We start from the raw sequence: 23914 nt of genomic DNA on the forward strand, positions 1-23914 counted from the left end.
TCCAATGTTTGACTGCATCTGTTTCCATCAGCTACTGGATGAAGCCTCTCAGAGGCTAGCTATGCTAGGTTTCTGTCTACAAGCATAGCAGAACATGAATAGTGTCAGGGGTTGGCTCTATCCCATGGGATGGGTCTCAAGTTGGGCCAGTCATTAGTTGGCCACCCCCTCAATCTCTGCTTCATCTTTATCCTTGCACATCTTGTAGGAAGAACAAATTTGGTGTTAAAGGTTTTGTATGTGGGTTGATGTCCCCCTACCAACACTAGAAGTTCCTCCTGGCTATAGGAAGTGGCCACTTCATCTTAAGCTTCTATTACATTTTTTCTTCATTCATTATTTATTACTCCATTGTTTAAATCCTCTCCCTCCCTCAGCTGGTTCCCTCTTATTCCCTGCTGTCTCTCCTTTCTTTTGCAAAACTGTCCATGCATTGTTTTCAAATTTCACTTAATCTTTATGCATATATATATTCTTGGGATTCAGTGGATTTTTAAGAGGATTATTGTGAATTCTCTTTCCTGATATGGCACAGTTCTTCCTTTCTTTTGTGTCTATTATTATGGTTTTATTGGAAGTTGTGATAATCTACAGTCTTTGGTTTTTTTGTTTGTTTTGTTCTTTTAGGGTTTTTTGTTTGTTTGTTTGTTTTGTTTTGTTCTTGTTTTGGTTTGTTTTTTAGTTGTGAGACAGGGTTTCTTATGATGCCCTGACTGTCCTAGAACTCATTCTGTACCCAGGCTGGCCTCAAACTCAGAGACCCACCTGCCTCTGCTTCCCAAGTACTGGGATTAAAGGCATGTCACTATCTGTCTTTGTAATCCTATGCTCTGTCATTGGGCTTTCTTATTTGCAAAAGCAGCTATCTTGGCTTCTGTGGACACTTTGGAAACAACGGCCTTTACTCTATATTACGATGGTAGCTACTCCTGCTGGCAAAAATCACTGGCCAGCCAAGATCTCTAGATAGCTAGGCTGCTGCCTTTGTTTTGAATTCAATTGTGGTAACTGGCTTTATTCCACTTTCTAGTGAGACAATTGGTTATGCCCTGTAGTTAGGCTGAGCTGCTGGGTAGGCAACTGCCACTAATCCAGCTGGGCACAAAGTGCTTTTCTTGCCATTGTGGTAGCCTTGCTACTCCCTTGATGAGTTTGCTTTTGGGGTGACTAACAGCACCCCAGCGGCAGGCATAATAAACTTCCGTGTCCATGGTGTATTGGTCTCTGCAGTGGACTTGCCTCCTTGCTAGTTTCTCTCTGGCTGCCCCTTTTTCTCTAAGCTCCTCATGAACTGAGAATGGAGGGGGCACCCCTGCAGTGTTTCAGAATGTCTGGGAGTGGCTGGTTTCCTGGTTCTCTCTTCTCTCTGGAGAAGCCTTGGATCCTGAAGACTTTGGGGTGTGTGTGTGCAGCATGTCCCCTTGAGAGAGAAGAACAGTGGTAGACCACTTACATTACCCTACAGCTGAAAGGTTTGGCTTTGGTTTTTGGTTTTTGGTTTTTGGTTTTTGGTTTGCTTTTTGTGCTTTTCAGTTCTGTGAACACAGAAGTGACAATCTTGATCCTATGCTTGGGAATTCTTCCACTTTGTTCAGGATTTTCACACTCTGCTTTTAAATGTTAATAAAAATTTGAAAGACTATAAGTAATTTTTAGCATAAAGTTTAACACAATTAGGAAAAGGGTATATTCAGTTGTAAAAACCAGTGAAACAATATGTATGAGAAATATGTCTTTTTAAAGGTGTAAAACTTCAGAAAAATTCCCCAATATTAAGTTCCTCCCCATATATCACAGACAAGCCTAAGCAAGGGAAAGTTCCTTAGAAGACACTGCAGGCAAAATGCTGCCTGCATTGCAGGAACAGCCGCAGAAGCCCGGCAGCCAGGAAGCTTTCTAAGTCCATCCTGGGAGGCGCTGCTCCTGTGGCCCAACCTGTTCATTGATGTTGTAAGCTATTCTTGCTAAAATGAAATGCTCTCTTCTCAGGTGTGTGACTACTGAAATTCCTAGCATTGCAGGACAAAACTCACATTATAATCCTTGTCTCCCTTACATGAAGTATCTAAGACCAGAGCAGATCACGTTAAACAGGGATTTGCAGGATGTCCGGGATAGAGAAGGAAAATGGAGAGCAGTGGTAAAAGACAGCAAGTGCATTTGAGCCACGAGGAAATTTTATGTCACATTGGTTGATAAATACAGACATAGCCCAGCACTACAAAATATGTGCTGTGCATATACTTATATGTGTGTACATATAGATGCATGTGCATATGCAATACCCAAACATGCACACATAGTGTGTTATGTATGTGTATATATGTAACTATGAATATGTGCATGCTGCCATGTCAGCCAACAGAAAATCTTCAAACTATGTTCAACAAAAAAAGTAAACATTGGCTTAGGATATTATTTTTAAAGAGAATATAAAATACACATTGTGCTAGACAATGTACTAGTTATCAGAGGAGAGAAGAAGGGAATTCAATAAGGTTATGTTTACATTATGGTAAAATTGTGGTTCTTTCACACAATCTAAGTCACAATGTTAAGCTTTTAATTCAGGCTTTTACTATTCAGTAGACACAGAACTTCCCAGTCAACAGGTTACTCTCCCAGATGTCTTCTGCAAGATTCGGGCAGGAATCTTGGCTAAGGGTGGCTCACCCTTGTGCTCTGCCTATCTGCTGCCTACAGGGAACTGGAAGGCAACAACAAATGAAGAAATCTGGACTGCTGAGCACAGGATGCAGAGTTTAAATAAGAGCTAGCACACAAGACAAAGGAAAGAAACCCAAACTGAAAAAAAAAAAAACCCTTATACTGACATATATAAAAAGCAGAGAAGGGGTTGCTTGGTCAAACCTTTGGGATATCTGGTTAATAGACTACAACCTAGAATCAAAATGCTAACAAGACTATACTACAGACATGAAACTGTGTTCAGATCTATCCCGGTAACATGGCAAACCTATGTAGTTTAGGTTTTTGTGAAGTAATACACAAATACCTGGATGACATAATAATTACCTTTTGCATATAGTATATAAACCAATTATAAATTCTGTAGCTGGGTAGAGTACAAAAATTATGAATTTGGAGCCGTGGGTCAAATCTGGCATAGCACCTGCTTCATCAGAAAAGGCTGCGTTGGACGCAGTTGTGGTCACTCGTTTGCTGGCTGCGCCAGTGTCTGTGCAACAACATCAGAGCCAAGCAGCTACAACAGAGGCTAACAGACCTATAGCACTTAGTACAGTTTGTGGTCTTTCATCGGAAACTGCTAGATGTTCAGGTTAGATGTTTAGTCTGCATGTGTTCTCTCATAGAGAAGGGTCTGACAGCTCCACTCCAAAGAGCCACTGGCCCTAAGAATGAAGCCCCAGTGGTAAATCTCAGGGCTTAGAAGGTAGAAGGACCTTGCCTGTTGACTAATGCAGGCCTTTGTTACCAACTCACAGTGAGATGATGGAGCTGCAACAAAAAGTCCCATGAGTGAAAGTGCCAGAGCCTGTGCATGTCGCAGCCATCCCTCCTACCTGCTTTGCTGTGTTTGCAGATGGACTGTAGACAGCGCTCTGCTCAGTCTCCTCATCTGTGTTGGTCTCCTCATCACTTTCTGGGTTATTTTTCCATTCTTTCATCATTTCTAATACATTGGTTGGTCTTGCTGAAGAAAGGGTATTGCCCTAAGATTAAAAACAAATGTTTTCACTATAAACAGTTCAGATAATTGAAAGATTCTTAAACCTCTTAATATATTCTCCCCAAATCAGGAGTAGTCATATGGAAAAGTATAATGCTGGGTAATTAGCAAAACTTTAGCCATATGTTGGAACACACTCCCTATCCCACAGGGGCTAACTGCCACATACCATCACTTACAATGTGAACAATGTTAGAAGGAGGCCACTCATAAGTCAGGAAGAAGTAAATGTAGCCTGCTTGTGCCAAGGACACAATATGGCGATTGTGTGGCAGCACTGTTCTTAGAAAACTGGTAAGACACTGCCCAAAAGCTAATGGGTCCAATGCTAAAAGTGAGTCTACATAACACCAGTGTTATATAGACTATAACTATACTATATATATAGACTATAACTATAGAAAACATCCACACTCAGTTATTAGGTAACAGTACATCTAAAACTTTAGACCATTGATTTAAATGCTCTTGCCTGGAATATTTCTATGTAACGTGGCCATTTGGCTATAACTGAGTCAATTTGCTGTTCCTTTCCCTGTTATGACTGTATCAAACCAATATTGGCCATTTCACACTAACTCTATTTACCAAACATCCCAAATGTGCTGAGAGACAGATAGGCTCACATGCCTCCTACTTGACTTAATTTTTTTTTTTAATTCTAAATTTCAGTTGTTAGAGAACATTTGTACAGGATATTTAGATCACTATCAGGTTAAAATGAGACCTTCAGGTGTGGGCACAGGTATATAGAAATTCTAAGTAGTCTTTGTATGCAGGTAGATTTAAGTGCTATGCAGTAATAACACAGAAATACGTGAGACAGGGCACATTAAGGACAGCCATCTGAATACACTGTGGAGGATTTATTGAGTTTAATATAGTCATGTTAAAAATAGATCAGCATCAAGAACAGAATGGTAATAACAAGAGGAGGTCATTAGGAGACCTAGTCCCGTGGCTCTTCTGCCCTCCTGGAAGGTCAGCGTCTTACTTTTTACCTAGCACCTGAGTACTCTCTACCTTGGCTGTACTCGTTTCTCCTCTACCTCCCAATTTATCATCCTGTTCTGACAAACATGGCCTACACTGCCTTCAAGGTCCAGTTTAAAAGTCCTCTCTATTAGGTGTCCCAGAATTAGGAACATACACCGGGCTAAGGAAGCAGTCATGGAGGGCCAGAGCCATCTAAACTGCCAGCTTGCCTCAGAGCTCCTGTCAGATTGAGTCATGATCTCTAAGGCTTGCAATTTTCATCCTGACTTCTGTCAGGATTCATAGTATGTAGAGTCCTCGACTTTGAATATTCACATCTTGAGGTCGATTTGATTCTCTCATTAGCAAAGAGACGATCTGAATATCTGCCTGTAACCTCAGTCCTGTTCAAATAAGTGTTCTCCAGGTTAATTCTCTGGATATCATGAATTTCTATTTTCTCCCCTCTTTGAAAAAGATGTGTGACTTTATCAGAATAAACATATCACTTTTAGGTGATACATTTTTGGAGATAGTATATAGTTCATGATGCTCCCAGTTCCTACCTGGTACCTACAAAGATCTGGAGCAACTTAGACTCCTGCCGGGCAGTTTTCAATGGGAAATCCTAAGCTCTGGGACCTGGAAGTCATTCTTTACCATACAACACGCAGCCTGTCCTGATAGGAAGAACAAAGGAAATGCTTGCATCCAGCAAGTCACCTCTAAGAAGCTTTAGCAAGATAAACCTGTCTACACATGACCAGGCTCAACCAGACAACAATCACGGTGGAACTCAGAGGCTCGCTGCACAATGTGACAGCAGCTCACTGCAGCAATCTTTATTTTTCGAAGTCTTAATCAACATATTATGATCTAGCTATCATGATTTAACTAACAGTTTCAGTCCCTCAAGAGCACAGCTCAATCTTCACTCACTTTGCTATATTAAATGTCATTAGATAAATTGCAAACCTCACCACTGGCTTTGCAGCCCACATCAAACAGGTACCCATGATGATCAGTGACCAACTGTATCACTGCTTTCAAAGCGTGTTGGTTCTTGGGAACTACTTATCCGCTAGTCAGTTCATCCATGTGTCTCCAGGGAATTAGTCAACAAAGATAAAAGTGAGACAAAGAAAAGAAAATGTTCATCTTAGGAGTAAAGCTTGGATCCAACAGAAGTGGAATAACAGAAGAAATAGCTTGTGATGGGAGCCTGATCTCCCTGATTTTCATACATCCAAAGGAAGTAGTAGAGGCAAATTTGACAAGTGAAGGGGTTGGACCAGAACCATGGAAATGATGCAAGGAAAGATGCCTGCAGAGAAATCTAAGAAGTATCTCATGACATAGAAAGTGCACCAATACAATGCTGGAAGCATGCCAAACTGTAGCAAGCATTGGGAGGATGCACCAGACACGACACTGGCCTTCACTCCATGAGGTCACTCCTAGGGCAAGAAGGCAGGACCACATAAACCAGCCTTGGTAAATGTTTACCAACAGCAATGTCGCTACCAACCTAGCTATCTTCTTATTCCTAGCATTCTATAATAGAGTAAGTAAACATTGGCCTAAATGTATTTCACCTTTATGCATATCTACAATGAGTACGGAGTTTTTATATTTAGGATTTTGGCAGAGATGTTTGGACATAGATTTTTCTCAGTTAATAAAACCCAATCCAAATAATGAGAAGCTGATTTTCACTTAACTATGTGAATAAATTAAAATGTGATAATAACTTACATTCATGATGGTGTAGTCAAATTTTATTTCTTTAAGGATTTATTTTTAGGTGTGTATGTGTGTGTACATGTGTGCATGTGCACATGTGCATATGTGCATGCTTGTGTATGAGTACATATGTATACGTGTGTGTGTCTGTGTGTATACGTGTGTGTGTGTGTGTGTGTGTGTGTGTGTGTGTGTGTGTAGGTTTCCAGAGTTCAAGAGTCCAGCAGTGTACAGGAGAGGTTACTGAAATTCCTGGAGCTGGAGTTACAGGTGGTTGTGAGCTGCCCAATGTGGGTTCTGGGACAAGCCATGGATTGCTCCAAAGCTGAATGAGCACTCTTAACTACTGAGTACTCTCTCTAGACCCAAGGAGTTTATTCCCTTCCTTCCTATGGCAGGCAAACTATCAGTAACCTATCAAAATGTACAATGCGGTCTCTCTGACCAATAATTTTATCATTTGGAATTTATTCTATAGATATGCTATTTGTGAGAACATTTGTTGTGACACTGATTGTAACAAGAAAGATCTGAAACAATTTATATATTCCATATTCAGAGGGAGAAATTTACAAAATAATATAGAACATCCAGAATTTGAGATGTAATATTGCATTTTTTCTTAATAAAGAAATCTTCCCAATATATATTAAATGAAAAAGAGTAGTTTATAGGATATTGAACCTATTTGTGTAATGTGTACACATAAAACTGCATAAAAAGCACATGTAGGATACTAAATGATAATTATCTCTACTGAAAGGGGGTAAAACATTATTTTCCTGTTTTAACCACCATTTACATTTAAGTGGTGAACCATTTACCATGGGCAATCCCATGGACTTCGTATGACTAACAAGAAATGTAAGCAGCTGGAAAAAGCATGTGTGTAGAGAGCCACACAAATGATGAATGATCAATCACCTCGATGGCCTGGTTGGTAACAGTGGCCCTAAGGTAAGCAGCTACTTCATTGATTTCTCACAAATGTAGCTTCAAATGCGTGGATGAGGCTAATGTCGGTAATCCTTGTCTTCAGGATAAAGGAGCCTGGAAAATGACTGTATTACAGAGGCACAACTGCCAGCAGAGAATTTCTAGTTAGAGGTAAAGCTGAGCCTTCAAACTCAATATATTTCAAACCAACACTCTTCAGACTGGGGTGTGCACACACCTGGATGGCTTGAGGAATCAGTTTCACACCCCCAATCAGCTTGAGCACGGAATTGTAGTAATCTTCTCCATGCTTTTTCCCTAAGTCAGCTTCTTCCACTTAACAAGAAAAAGAAAGCATAGTTCGCAGCCATCATATATATGTACATATAATATATGTGTGTGTATATATAAATATATATACATATATGTGTGTACATATATATGTATATGTGTGTACATATATGTGTATATATACACACATATATGTATGTGTGTATATATATATGCATATATATATACACATATGTATATATATATATATATATGTATGTATAAAATTTAAATCTCTGAAGTACCAAAGACCATTCAAAATTTCTGTGTAGGTGTTTAGGAAGCAAATGAACCTAATGACTTGGTGGAAAATCTTTTAAAAGTGAGATGTTTTGTGTCTTTTCTTCCATTGAAAAATGCAGAAAGACATAATTAAATTATTTGAAGGTATAGAGTTCAATACCATTTTGTGGTTTATTTTATTATATGATTCTAAATACTTTTCCTTGGGCTCTGTGTACACTGGAACTGCATTTATATCTTTGTTGCTCAAAATGTATTTTCATCATTAATCCATCATTCTCCCATTTATAATATAATGCATTCCGAGGTGTGTCTATACAAGGTGAAGTGGATTCTAAACTGTATCCATCTACTTGGTTTTTCTCTACCCTGTCTTCCTGAGGAGACTGCCAGCCACTTCCTTGTTGTCTTGTTTATATTTTAATCATGCCCGTGTGTATTCAAAATAGAATGTCTCTTTAGCTGTTTTAACTTGATACAATGAGCATCAGACCTTATATTTTTTTCATTCAAAATGACATTGGATATCCCATCCTGGGGATATGAATCATGAACCTAGATTCCTACATTACAATATATGTAAAAAGAACTTCATAATATAGCAAAAATATAAATGTGGGCTAAACCTAGAAAATCTTGTGAAAGAGACTTGGGAGGTCATCTTTATGACCTTGGAGTAGGTTAAAAAAATATTGGGCAGGACATAGAGACTATTAAGTATACAAGAAAAAAATAATATGTGGAATTTTTACCAAAGTTGTAACTGTATACCAAAGGCAGCACTAAAAATTGGAAAGATACATTATAGACTAGGAGGCTCCTGGAGAGAAGGTGGGCAAGCTTCATATGGTAATAGGATCTGGGCTGGCCTGGCCAATAAGTCAAGGGCAGAGACAGAGGCAGGACTAGGTAGAACCACAAACTTATCCTGTAGCTGCAATAGGGAGGATTGACCAGCATCCGTTCTTACCAACTCTGTATTCTAGAGAGAGCAACAGGAGGAAGAGGGCTTAGTTTCTAGGAGAGGGAGGAGCAGCCAGAGGGTCTGTGACTTAGACAGCATGTATTAAAAACATGTTGAAGGATTTACCCATGTTTGGAAAGTTCTAATAAAGCTTGGAACTGAAGCTATCTTTTCACAACCCACACAAGAGAAATAATTCTACTAATTTATACCAGTGGTTTTAAAATGTAAGCAGCCAGAAGAAATTCCTCAGACATATGTTTTTTAAGTGTAAATTTTTGGTGTTAACCTGTGTCCTAGGGATTTGAAGAAAATAAGAGGCCACAGAAATGATCTAGTAAGAAATGTCCATTCTCTGATCCGATGCTGATGGGAAAGAGGAAGGCAAAGCAGCTAAGAGAGGAAATAACCGTGTCCTGGCAGCCAGAGGGGGTCTCGTCAAACTCTGCCCTTGCTGGAACAGTCACCTCAGCTGCTTTTCCTCACAGCTACCACTCAGCTTGTGAAACCAGGGAGGCACTTCAAATTTATTTATTCTGCTCACTTAAATGTATATAGAAAAATAATTCTTTTTCTTGGAATGCTTTTAAGATATGAACCATGCTTCAAAATGCACAATACATAGGTTAAACTACAGACACTTTTTGCCCAATAAAGCCCTTTATTGGAAATTGTTACTAAGCATTAGGTATTGAGAAAAACAGGCTCTGATATGAAGCAGTAAGGCTCTGAGGAAACCATCTTCCTCTCTTTAGACTATTTCAAACAGAGGACATGAATTGCAGGAAGGAAGACATCAAGTGTTAGGAAGAAACGAATCACGCCTTTCAGAAGTTTGCAAAATGCCACCATTCTAAATTTCATACACTGAACTTAAGCGAGTCCGATATAGTACACAATATCTGTCACTTCTATCCATTTGGCAAAGACTTCAGAGAGACAAATGTTAGAGGCTTGAAAATGGAGACTTCTGGAAAAATGACCAAAGCCAGAAATAAAGCTGTACTAATTAGAAAACAAATAATTAAATGGCCAAACCCGAATGTTGTGTGATGCTGGGAGGAGATAAATTCTAAGGCACACCATCTGTTTTACAACTTTTTATTTTCCTGTACCACAAATCTACCCCATACATTTTTACAATGATCTCACAGCTAACTCATTTGCACAACTACTTTAGGCCAGAAATAATTACAGCACAGAATCCCAGAAGAGATCAAAATAGTTACAGAAGAGGGCAGATATAATACACTCTTGATTGAAAACTAGGTTTTAGCATAAAAAAAAGTAAAAGAAGAACTGTTATTCAAAGAAATAACTCAAATTTGTCAAAGGAAAATTAGAGAATTTAAAAAACTGATACCACAATATATTTATGATATCTAAAAGTATCTGGGCCTCTTCTGTCTTTGCTTGTTTCCTAACTTATCTCTTCAGCCCAGTGGTTTTACATGGCATCCACTTACTCGTGATTTTCCTGTTTATAACCCAGTTCCTGACCTCTATCTATTTATCTGTTTGACATGTCTACTTTCCTGTCACATAGCATTTCAACGCTAACATACCTAATTCGGAGCTCTTGTCTCACTACCCATGTCCCACAGGAAGAATCTACTCTTCAATAGCTGTCCACATCTTAATAAATGGAACCACTGTTCTACCAGCTGTTAGAGCAAACCCTTGATTTCACTCACTCTTCCTCCCATATCATTATTATTCATGTAGTCCATCATCATATTGTATGGTTCACATTTCCCCAGCCTCTTCAACTCTCCCTCTTTTTCTTCAGTGCTCAAGATCAAACCCAGGGCTTTGGCACACTGTGCAAGCATCCTACTGCTAAGCTACATCCACTTTCAATCACATTTCTATAACCTCTCCCATATACTTTTCTTTGTTTCTGTTATTGCTATGCTTTAATGCTATGCTCTCAAAAATGGTTCTTCACTATTTACCAAATTCTCTGTCTCTAAGGCATTGCCCACCTCAAGGCTGGAATGACTTTTAAGAATATAACTACACAATAATTTTCAGTTCAAATATAATTGCATTTGTGTCCTTGGTACCTAAAATAGTGCCTAGCTAAATATATACTTAATTTTTAGTGGATATTGTCAATAACTATCTCGTACAGCACTAGTAACTTCTAGTATCGTCTCAGACTTTTCTGGAGATCTCTATGGATCTATTGACTTAGTGATTGTTCAAAAAAATCATTCAGAATTCAGTAATTCATCCCTTAGTGATAATTGTAACAAGTGGGATTAGGCTTGCTTGCACATTTCAAAGTGTTCTAAAGATTAAAAAAAATTGCATTCTACTAAAATAAAAAAGTCTGGAATAGGTTGGCATGGTGACTATAAACTACAAGCCCTGGGGCCCTGTATTTTACTGTTGTTTAACAACCCCAGTTTGTAGTCCTGCTTTGTTGTCCAGCATGGCTACTCAATCGCCAGCCATCATATTCCAAGTCACCAGGATAGAGGAAAGACTGGAAGAAGGCCTAGCCTGCTCCACTTAGAGATTATACACTTCCTTCACATCTCATTAGGTGACAATGGTGACTAACACAGAAAGCTGGGAAATAGAGACACTCAACTGGATTGCAATGTTTCCAACTAAAGATTCAATAGCAGCCTCCCTCGAATTCTGTCTATTACTGGGTCCTGTTCGAGTACAGGAATGCAGAGACCAAAGGGTCTACACCCAAGTTTTGTAGTCTACTGGTGCAACTAAATGAAGACTAAATGTTTCAGCCCAGGTAATGAAGACCATTTGGAGACATGTTTTCCCAGGTCCCCAAAAGACTCTCTGTAACCAGAGAGCTGAGTGAACTATAACTGGTTCTAGAGCTTTACATCTGGAACCTGTTCCATATCCTTTTCTCTGCATTGATTTCATAAGACATTTCTCAGTTCCGTTCTACTGGACATGAAGCATCCATGACAAGAACAAAGTTCATTTGAATGTCTGTCTATAAATACACACAAGCAACTGTGGTGACAGTCGTAACCATTTGGGAATGTCCATTTCAGAAATGTGTCAAGACTCACTACTCCTTTTAAACTTGTCAGAAGATGGAGCTAATTGACGGTTCTAAGACTAAAAGACCATGTAAAATGAATGATGTCAGAAAAAAAGGTTTTTAAAAAGAGTGTCATAACTTACTGTCAACCATTGGTTATCTAGAAGTTCCTTAGCTGTGATTCTGTGAGCAGGATCTACTTTCATGAGTTGTTTCAAAGTATTTTTTGCTGCAAATAAAGGGGAGAAAATCTTGAAATCTTATTTCACTTAACCTCAGTTAATGTCACACACACCAGCTAGTCATGGTGACAAAGGCTGGTAGCCCCAGCTACTTAAAGAGGCTGAGACAGGAGGATTGTTTGAATCCAAAAATTTGAGATGAGCCAAAAAATTGAGACAACTCAGAGAGAGACATCCTACAACACAACCAACAAAGCAAAACAAAAATTATATATTTTCCTATTTACTTAGGTTATGATTGCATAATAAAACAAAGTGTGCCAAGTACCATCAACACCGGGCCTAAGAAATAAGGTGGAATGCCTTTTATTGCTGGGTAACCTGGATTAATGATCTATGGTAAAAATTGGGTTCAAAGCAGCAAGTTTCCCCTTTAATTTTTTAATTGATATTTTTAGTTCAGTTTTGTTTTATTTTGTTTTCTGGTGAAGATATCACTATTTCCACAAGCAAATATTGTTTAACTCTAAAGTAAATTTATGACTAACTAGAGATTTACAACAGTTCTATTAGTGAATGATTTCTTTACATTAATTGCTTTAGTAAATAATAAGTCCATACTCACCAGAATCACTTACAGATTCCCAGACTGGATTTTCAAATCGTAGTTCTCCCTTTTTTATTAATTCATAGAGCTTTTCTTCTGAATTTGCCAAAAAGGGTGGCTCTCCACACAGTCTAAACAAAAGCAGTCATTTGTTCAAATGTTTTCAACGTAAGACTATCACAAATCAACTTCCTATAGGACTTGGAAGCAGTGATGCTTGGTAGGTAAGTAACAGATGAGAAGGAGAAAGGACTGGCTCTCTGCTGAATGTAGAAGCAATGGAGCCATCAAGGCTTATAGCTGGTCTCCTCAAAATGCTGAGAGAAATGACACAGTAGAGGACTGCCTATGAACTGAGGCCTCAGATCTGCAAATGCCCCGAGGCTTCTACAGGTTGGGGAGATACTAGGATTAAGGGGTTCTAGGGCAGGAAGGTGTGAGAGGACAAAGGCACAGTAACAGTGACATGAGCAAGGAGAGATGGCTGCTTAAAGTCCATGCTGTACACCGGGTTATAGAAGAAGCACATGGGTTATTAAACTCATCAGAGTTTGATGGCCAGACAAGAGTTTTGTCTGTGGTAAATACTAAATCAAATGTTAGTAGTGGTAACAATAAAATAAAAGAATAACCCTGGAAATTTCTGTAGGTTCTGAGCCAAAGCTGAAAGGGATTAAAACAGGCACAAGTTCTCAATAGTAGTATTCAAAAAGAGGAAGTCAGGAGGAAATCATCAGTAAGAAAGGGTGGATGATGGGTAAACAAAAGTCAGCACCAGTACAGCCCAAGCACTCAGGCTGAAGCAAGCATGGCCCGTCTATAACATCTATATAAGCATCTATAACACGGGCTCTATTTCAGCTTCTTTTTAACAGAGCTTGGGGAAAGTCAACCAAGGCGATTCCCTTAGCTGATCTAGGCCAGAGCTGTAACAGGGTACTTCTGAGCTGAGTTCAGTGCCTCAGTCTACTCTCAGTTACCATAATCATCATCATCTCAGGACAACCTAAAGACAAACAACAGCTATGCCCAGGGACACCCCAAGCAGGAGGTGACAGAGCAATGACGCAACTCTCAGGCACATACCTTCCACCTTCACTAAAATCCAAAGGGCATTTCTCCATTTCACCTGCCAAGGTGTGGTCTATTTCCAGCCTAAGAAAGTCTGAGTCTTTTACACTTCATGTTCCACTGACTTTATTCAGTTGTATTTTCTAAGCTTTATAATAAAAATCCAATTGTGAACATTTTCTGACCAAGCTAGATTTCTGTATTTTTCGTAACGGTAAAAAATGAGGGAACTTCCCCAGCAGTAAGGGCCTTAGGCTGGAGCAGAGAGCTTCTCCTGCAAGAGCTTCTTGCTGGCAGATCAGTAGTTGTCAAGCTGCTGTACAAATTCTCGCTTTTATACTTTTTATTTCTCAAGCTCATTCTGACACTTCTTTCTTCTTACTTGCTTTATTATTGCTTAGTTTTAAAATGGAATTTTAAAAGCCATAGGACACAAAAAGAAAATAACCAGGGAAATGGCTGTGTGGGCAATTACTATCTATTATAACAAGCCCAGGCTGGCTAAGGCTCAGCTCATTGAGCCCGTTATCAAGCAGTGATCTGCATGGCCCCCAATTTCTTAGTGGCTTCTGCATTCAACTATAGCTTAAGGGCTACATTTTAAATTTTCCACTTTTTTCTGTCCTTTGCAATTTTATTTACGTAAAATGTATCTAATGGTTGGTCAATCAGGAGCATATGGAACTTTATGACAGCAATTTCCTAGCACATCCAGAAAAGGGAAGCCATGACATGAAAAATGCCTCTTAAGGCTTTCTATTATTTTCTGTTGCATTCATAGGACTCAGGACAGCAGAGGGCAGGAACCATAAAGAGTATTTATTTATGTTAATTTCACCTTGTGAACGTATGTTATCATTGTCCAATTAAGTAGAAATGAATCCAAGTTAAGTGATAAATAAGGAAACAGCCCTCGTGGAGAAGGTACTGTGCTGGGCTGGGGTGAAGGGAATTATCTATAGTGCCACAGGGCTCAAGCGCATTAATGAGTAGGCACTCGTGAGCTAAGTGAGACTCTTCTGTGAGGAGAGGAAGATGCTTTACTCAGATGTGCAGCTACACTCTGGAGCAGAAACATTCAGATGAGATATTTAGGAAAGAGGGGAAAATGAAAGGGATGCCATACACTTGGCTTTTCTTAACAGCAAACTCAAAAAGTAGCAAACACCATATGGATTTTGTAATGATTCCTTATAGAGATTAATATGGACTTTTGTTGTGTGGACACTCTTAACAGTATGAAAGATTTATTTAAATAGTTACATTTTAATTAAAGATGAAACTCTGGATATTTGGACCATGATTCTAATCGGCACAAAACAACAATCAAAGCTTTATGCATCCATTCATACTTCATGCTGTCTAAGCAATGATGCATGTGGACCAACCGTCTTCCATTTCACACAACTGTGAAAATGTTACTACCCTGATGTTAGTATTTAGACATGATATGGAAGAGGTGGTGCACAGCGAAATCTCCAACATGACCATAAAACTAATGTTGCATTGACATTAAAGTGTTCAGATTCACTGAAAGACAAGAACACTAGTCACTAACTTTTCAGAATACCTCTTAGACAATTCACTTAATTCAATTTAACATGTGTATTGAACACTGAATATGGGCTGGCTGTTGTATCAGATGCCAGAGAATGATGAACGATGATGCCAGAAGATGGATAATTTGAACTTCAACAGAACTTAAAACAAAGAAACAGATAAGGTAGAATATTATAATATTACCATGCAATGAGTGCTATCAAAGCTACATTTGTTCAAGCAAGCCTTACTGTTTAAATATTTCTATATTAGTATTGCTATTGTTACATTGAGACAGGGTCTCATGTAGTCCAGCCTAGCCTAGTCTAGACTATGTAGCCAAGGGTAACCTTGAAATTCTGATCCTCCTGCCTCCACTTCCCTAGTGCTGAAACTGCAGGCACGAACCACTACACTTAGTGTATACAATGCTAAAGATCAAACCAGGAATTCTTTTGTGCTGGGAAGGTACTTTACCAACTAAACTAACATCCCAGCCATATTGGGGGTGTGTGTGCGGGTGGGGGGTGTTACTATTTTGTATGATGCCTTAAATCCTATGTGGAATGCAGGAAAGTTTATACATAATAAATGAACATCAGCTGTAGTAGGAGTTAGGAAAACAGGAAGCTTTAGTGTTTGGCTCACCTGGGAGAGAAGTCCAAAGAAGAAAAGGATAAGCACTCATGGCACACACATATGCATGCACATAGACACTCACAGACACACAGAGACACACACACAGATACACACACACACACACACACACAACATAGAGTGCATGTGATAAAGAGCAGTGGAGAGTCATCACAGAAAAGATAAATACATGAAAAGACACAGGCAGCCCAAGACTGGAAAAACAAGCTAGAGTTAATTGTAAATGATTTGCTAAGTCATACCATGTCAAATATTCTTTAGAGCAAGGAGTATTCATCAGAGTGCTTTAGTCCTGAAAGAGTGTGACACAGACAGACAACCCTGAGAGCAGTGTAAACAGCAGACGAGGTGGAGGAGGAACAGAAGCAGGAAAGACAACCAGAAAGATGAACCAATAGGGCGGAAGAGAGGTGAAGATGCTCTCACCAGGAATGGGTGCGGGCACCTCACAGGCAAACACTTCAGGATCTGGGATCTGACTGAATCGTGAGAGTGAGAGGAAAAGACAAACAAGAATTATGGAGGCTTTCACGATGCTGTGGGGACTGAAAAATACAACACCCTCTCTTAATCCTAAAGCAACCTCAGTCTAACTGCGCCCAGTCCCCACTGTGCCAGCAGCACTAGGGCCAGGTGGCCCCAATGCCCTATTCCTGATGGGCGGCAGATGAAGCTCTAAGCTGCGGCGAGAGACCAGGGAGAACAGATTTTCACTTAGCTCAGATCATGTGGGACACTGTTGCATTTGTAGCTTAGCGCAAAGCAAAACTGAACGATGTGAATGTATAAATTAAACAAATACTTAGGAGGTGATTCTGAGGCCTAGTGAGGGGGCACTCAGGATGCAGCTCGGTTGGATTTTAAACGACTCCTTTGAAAATATATTACTTAGTTTTCATTTAAAGATCTCTGTCAACCTACAGCCAGAGACTTCACTTTTATTTACACTGGGCATTCAGGAAGCTACTTACAAAATGAACATTATGACACCTATGCTCCAAATGTCACACTGCTGGCTGTAGTCATGGGCATTGATGACCTCTGGTGCTGCCAAACAAGCAGAAATAAAATAATATTAATAATACAATAAATTACCTTTAAATGCTAAACACAAAGCAAGGAAAATGTGCTGATGTGTTTTGTAATTTATTCCTCTGGAGCGAACAAGAAGAGCCAACAGCAGATGCCGAATGAATAATGTACAGGCCTTCCAGCTGGTGTCACCAACTCCTCACTCCTATCAAGTAGCTCCTAATGGGACAATGGCATCAACTGCTTTCCTAAGTGTGCACTTCTTTATTCCTAGGAAATGATTACGTGATTTTTACAAATACAGTATAGTTATAGTAGAAGACAATGATGTCTTAGATTCTCCCCAAAATAGAAGGAAACACAACTTTGCTAAATATTATTTAAATCAAGGCAAATATGTGCAAATCCGAACTCAAAGAAAAGCTAATATTGTGGTTATAAATCACTTCAGCAGAATAATGATGATAATGATTATAATTTCACAGCACTATAATGACAGGACATATATTATTTCCCACATTTTCTAGGTAAGAAAACTGAGATATAAAACACACTCACCTAAGACTGTGGCAAAACACTAATAAGTGCCGGCACAGGGTGAGGTACCAAGTACATGGGACTCAATTCTGCCCTCTCTGCTTAACAAAGGGGTTCACAATATGGCACTTGTTTTAAAGATGAAGGTTTAGGGGTTTGTGTTATAGTTGCTATGGGAAAGCTGTGTGCTTATCAAGAGAACACTTACAATCTTCTCCACGAACATACTGGCCATGTGCTTGCATACTTGCACACACACACACACACACACACACACACACACTTTTATAACAACTACTAAAAGCAAATAGAATTTTAATTTTATCATTATGATTAAAAGGAGTGGAAAACAACAAAAAGAAGCCAAAACATACACAGAACTCTAATAGTTCACAAGTTGAACAATTTGTCTTCAAATAATTGAAAATTTACAGTATTCCTTTTTTAGTAATTATAGTGTGTTCTTGCAGTCCTTAATTGCACGTAAGGCTTTAAATACAGCACCATCAAAGTGCAAGTTGTTCCATGGCTGTGTCTCTTTGAAGGCAGATTCCGAGTTCAGATTCATCTCAGGCTGCTGTATTTTACTGCTGCACCACAGAGCAGGGACCTAGGACTCCTGGCCTCCACTTTCCAGAGTCTTCTTAATTATCAGGGGCATTTCAACCTGCACTGTCATCCCGGCCCTCGGGGAGGCAGGAGCCAGAGGATCTGTGCCAAGGAGCCATTTAGGAAGTCAGCAAAGCTCCACAACCATCTGTCTTCCCTCTTGTTCTCTCGCTTGTTATCAGTGTAGACAACTAATAAGCAGGCATAAAGCTCAGGGTGCTGGATATATTTTCCCCATGTAACTACAGACCAGATGTCTTTTGCCAATGGGAGGATATGAACAGAATCTAAAGTAGCCTTTTCCCTTGTAAGATAAAACAATTTAAAAACTTTATGCATCAAGTAGGCAAAAAAAAGCAATGAACAAAGTATACTTTTCAGCAATAAAAACAGATAAACTACTGATACAACAACAGCATGATAAAGTAGCAAAACCGTTCCGGGGAAGAGAAGACACAAATGAGCGCACAGCATAGGACTCAGGCACAGCTGAGTTTGCTGGTGGAGAGCACTGGGAATTACTGGGAACGAGAGGGGAAATGGGGCAAAGAGGCAGGCTAAACAAAGTGCTGTAGCCCCACTGGCATGGTGAGCCTATGAATCAGAGCTCACCGTGGATGGAGCCTATGGCAACCCTCCTGTCTCAGCCTCCCACATGATGGGACCACAGGCTGCCACCCCCTTCAGGAGTTCTCCTCGCTTACCCATATAGATAGGAGTCCCACATGTAGTCTGCATCATGCCTTCACTCCTGGAGCCATGCTTCTGCACAGACAAGCCAAAATCAGTCACCTAAGAACAGACACATGGGCTCAGTCATCCAGTGATTTCTGTCCATTTCCTGGGGGGCTCTGTCATCCAGTGACTTCTGTCCACTTTCTGGGGACAGACTTTTCCTTCTATCACCAATAAAAGACTTGACTTGCCCTCTCTGCCCACCCTCTCTGGGTGGAGAGGAAACTTAATACAGAGAACCCATGATGTTGACTGTTCACGCCTTTTATTAACTTCTTGGTAAAGATTTTTATAAGTTCTTGCATTGCAAAATACAGCCTAGCCTTGGATTATGTTCTCTATTTTTCTGATAATAGAGTTATGGTCCACTGAAAGCACTGTTTAAATCCAAATAATTACCCTTATCACCACTCACTAAGACTTTTAAAACTATGTATAACTAGCAAATACTTGGTTTCCATTACAATTATTTTTCTTGTGAGTTAGAGTATACTAATTAAAACATTACTACACTATTCAAAATTAAGTAAATTGGCAAAGAGAAAAAGGTCCACTTCTACACGGCTTGGCTACAGATGGGCTGAAGGCCTTTGCTGTAACTTCAGTCCCCTGCTCCACTCCAAAGCTCAGTAATTACACCTTCAGTTATTAAATATTTGGAGTGTACTCTTGGTTGTCTTTCAAAATGGAATGCCCTTAGACCCAACACAGAAACACAGGTTCATTTATGTATCATACAGGCAAAGCACAGGTTCTTTGTTCATACTGAATGCAAAACTGTCAGTACCTTACAAAGTCTAAGTGTCTGGAATAAATCTATGAGATTGACAAATCACATTCTACCCATCTCTCTCTCTTTCTTTTTCTTTGATCCAGGGTCTTACTCTGCAGCTCAGATGACCTAAACTCACTGTGTAACCAGTTTGCCTTAAACTCACAGCAATCTTCCTGTTTGGGCCTCTCCTGTGCTGGGCATGCAAGTGTGCATCAGCATGCCTTGAACCAATTATTCCAGAGGTTTCCATAAATATCCCACTTGGCATATAATATCTATCTTTGTCCACACAACATCTCTACAAATACAAAATAGATTAAAGCCTTCATGATCTAGTTCCATTCTTTGGAGAGCAATGAGTCACTTGTTTACCAAAAGTAACTGAGCATATTTTGTTTCAGGCACTCGTGCACAATCTAACAAGGAATAAAATGGCCGAAATTCCTGCCTGCACAGAGTTTACAGCAGAACAAGAAAGAAAATTCACCAAGGGACAGCAGCAGTGCTGCTGAGACTGTTTATACTGCATACAGATTTAGCTTCAGCAACCGCAACTTAACAGACACATTTAAGTCTAAAGTTAACACTTGCACACATTTTGAAAGCAGCCACTATTAAAGTGCTAAGTAATAAATAATGTATTCTATCATTTATTTGACATTAAGGAACACTTAGTTTGAATAAAATCCTCAAGAATAAACACTTGGCACATTAATTGTAGTTAAGACATAAATATTAATACCCAGGAAAAATTTCAATGAGAAATTCAGACTGTAGCATTAATTTAGTATCAAAAGCACAGCCAAGGTGTGTTTTTCTCTAAATCTGTAACACATTTACATCAAATTAGCAGACATAATTTTGAAATTAATTAGAATTCAGAGCATCTGTTTGCTTGCTATTAACTAATGCTTTAGAACTACCCAAAGGAATATTCATTCATTTTGAAAAACACATTGGGTAGCATCACTTAGCTCATGAAATTATTTTCATCAGTTAGAGCTTCTTTTGTAAATTTTTAACTTCTTAGCACAAATGGCTTAGATTTAAAGAGTCACCAAAATGTGTCTAAGATGTCTGCAGCTACTTTGTTGCCAGTCGTTTTCTGGATTTTGTTGTATCTCTAGGCTCTTACCTTTATGTTTAAGTTCATTTCATTGTTATCATCTATAAAGCTGCTTTTAACCATTATGTTTTCCAGCTTTAGATCTCTGTGCACTATATCTACCAAGAAAAAAAGACAAGCAAGGTGAGCAGCAGAAGGCTAGAGAGGACACAAATAGGGCAGACAAGTAAAGGATGAGGGAAGGAAGGCTGTGTGGTGCTTCCCTCTTCTGTTTTTACTTACTTCTCTACATCTCTATCAGAAGCCATTTTCTCATCTCTGCATGTTCCCTGTTGTGCCAGCCTAGTGTCTCAGCCTGGTGAGTGCAGAAAGGGAGCTACCCCAGGTTGCATAGTCCCAGGAGAATGAAGGCAATCTGGGTCACACCACAGGCCCAGACAGGTTTCCTGCATCCTTAGGTCTCTAAATAGGGATTGTGCCTGTGTATAATGTTACTGTCAGCATAAACATTTTAACACTTTGTAACTTGTCTACATATGCATAAACTGTATTTTTCTAAAATATCATCATACATTTTCTGACTGTTTATCAGTTAACATAAGAAATGCAAATCTTGGAACACAAATTGCAAGTTTAACAGGTCAGAGTTGAAATGAGATTTCTATGTGCATTAAAATAATGTATCAAACCTTCCTCTGCAAATAACTGGCTGAGTTCACAGCCACAACAAACATTTCTCACGTTGTAGAAAGTGTGTAACATCTAGGAAAATGCAGCTGAACTAGACCTGAACTGACAATTGCAGCTAATCACTGACGCCTCTCATATGTGACTCCCAGGCTCTGTCTTGGAACTCTTACTGATTCTGTTACTCTATCAGTCTCTACTTACTTATACCATACCATTTTAATTGATTTTTTTATTATATGTTTTTATCCTTGAGAGTCAAATCACCCTAATACCCCACATTTTTATCTTGGTTATTATCACCCTTTTAGAATAATTAAAATCTCACCTAAAAAAAAAACTGCTGTTAGGATTTTCTAGAACTATACTGGGAAGAAAATGTATCACCTGACAAGGGAGAACTGACAAAGGCACGGCCTTCAGCCTTGGCAAGCCTTTTCTCCCTAAAATCCTTCTCTTTCGTTTGAGTCTGTATCCCTCAAATCTAATTCTGACACGCACGTGTGCTCCCCACACGTTACCCAACTCTCTATTAAGAAACTGCCACACTTGATCACAAGCTGTTCTCCATCCTCAGGCCTGCTGCTGACCTTTGTAGAATGAGTACCTTTCTCGTGTGTAAAGTGAGAACATTCTAAAGTCACACCTCAGGACCTGAGGAGAGAAGAGTATGGAACACAGTGGCAGCGGTGATGCTGGAGACAGCAAGGCTGTTAGAATAAGTAGACTTCTTTTTAAATGTGTGTGTGTGTGTGTGTCTTTTTTTAAGAACTGGCAAATTATCCCATATGATAATTATCCCTTAGTGGATAGTGTTACTCTTTACTTGTCAAAACCAATTGGATTTAAAAAAATGGCAATAAAAAAATCCTAATGTAAAATATACACAGTTTAGGGAACCACGATGTGAGTCCCTCTGCACATGTGGTCCCAGGTGTACACTGGAAACTTGTGTTCCTTCTGTTTTGAACCCAAGCTGCTCTAAACTGAAGCCTACTATTTTACAAGGCTAGAACATATACATTTTCAATGACATTGGCATACAAATATTTTAGGAAAATTCACTTTGATTTTTCTACTTTAATTTTGATCATATTAGCCCATTTTAAACTTCTAAAATAAGAATGATCATGACGTTTTCACGGACAGTCTGATTTTATGACTGCATTGTTGCTAACTAAAACGTCTATAAATACAATTAAAAGGGGAAACTATGGAAAATGTACCTGTTCTCCTCTTGCATTACCAAGCTCTACCAATGTACAACAGTGATGTATTCCTGTTACAGAGATGGTGAGGAACACAGTTCTTGTCTTACCCTTGTTATGAAGATATGCGATGGCTGATGCAAGACTTTGAATTATCAGCCTTGTCTCGTTCTCTGAGAAGTGCCCTCTTTGATCCATAACTGCTTTGAGTTCTCCATCCTCACAAAGCTCCATCACGAGATACATTTTCTGACATTACAGGTTTAAAGGCATAACAAGAGAAAGTTATGAAGTTCCATGTGTTAGATATCAAAAGTATGCTCACAATTCTAATTTATTAATGTGAAAATGTCTTATCTACTCTATATAAGCTACTGTCCTGAATACACGAGGAGCAGAGGGCCAAGCGACATAGCGATGACCTCAGGAAGCTCAGCAGAGTTACAATATCATGTGATATATGCTAACAGCCAGCATGCCATGGGTCTGTGGAAGAGAGGCAGCCTCTAAATAAAGAATGCTCACTGAGCGAGAAGAGTTGAGACTGAACGTGTGTGCAGTCATTTCTGGGGGTGGAAAGTGGAGGAAAACCAGGCAGAGCTGGTGGCCAGCACACAAAACCCCTAAAGCCTGAATGGAGCAGCATTAAAATAACATGTAGATCTGTACCAACAGTACTGGAAGCTGCGGGGTGGAAAGAGGAATGTAGTGAAGGTTAGAACAAGTTTCTACCGCGCCTTGGAAAACAAGCTCAAGACTGTGCACTCCCCAAGTCCCTTAGGAAACAAGGCACTGGAGGTGTTTTAAGTCAGAGTCTTGAGGTAGAAGTTGTATAATGTCAATTTTTCATTTCTAGGTGAACACTACAATATGAATGTACAGAAGGACAGCAAAAATTTTCTATAATGACCAAACCTAAGAGTAAACACCCATAGTCTCTGCGGGTGACATGGTCTCTTTTACAAGAATGCGGTCAGCAGTTGCCTTGATATCACCCATAAAAAGTACAATGCTGTACTTACAGATGCAGGAAGCCAAATTTGGTGTAATTTTAATGTTACAAAATATTAGTCTTTTAAATATTGCCATTTGTTTGGAAATGTAGAAAACTTCATTTATGGGCCCTATAGAAAAAGACAGAAGGGCAGACTGAGCTCACAGGCTGCATGTGTTTACCAGGGGGCATCTGTGAGGCACAGGCTGGGCAAAAAGGGAGGTGGGTTCTCAGTTACTTTTCCTGTTGTGATGACCTATCCTGGAAAATGTAATTTAAGGATGAAG

The 23914-nt window shown here is 39.3% G+C and overlaps 1 protein-coding gene across 19 annotated transcripts in view; it reads right to left on the reverse strand.

The window, feature by feature from the left end:
• Nucleotides 1-23914, reverse strand: part of Stk33 (serine/threonine kinase 33) — a 159956-nt gene that overhangs the window by 29513 nt on the left and 106529 nt on the right. For 18 of the 19 annotated variants that reach the window (XM_006507224.1, NM_054103.1, NM_001355145.1 and 15 more), the window contains 7 exons: nucleotides 22744-22882; nucleotides 20808-20896; nucleotides 18867-18954; nucleotides 16956-17031; nucleotides 12736-12848; nucleotides 12072-12157; nucleotides 3546-3695 (listed from right to left, as the gene is read on the reverse strand). In XM_006507224.1, coding sequence (XP_006507287.1) covers nucleotides 3546-3695; nucleotides 12072-12157; nucleotides 12736-12848; nucleotides 16956-17031; nucleotides 18867-18954; nucleotides 20808-20896; nucleotides 22744-22882 — 741 coding nt within the window. The remainder of the gene's footprint in view (nucleotides 1-3545; nucleotides 3696-12071; nucleotides 12158-12735; nucleotides 12849-16955; nucleotides 17032-18866; nucleotides 18955-20807; nucleotides 20897-22743; nucleotides 22883-23914) is intronic. The other variant, XR_003946376.1, reaches the window with a different exon arrangement.

Source organism: Mus musculus, chromosome 7 (assembly GCF_000001635.26).
Source record: "Mus musculus strain C57BL/6J chromosome 7, GRCm38.p6 C57BL/6J".
NCBI lineage: Eukaryota > Metazoa > Chordata > Mammalia > Rodentia > Muridae > Mus > Mus musculus.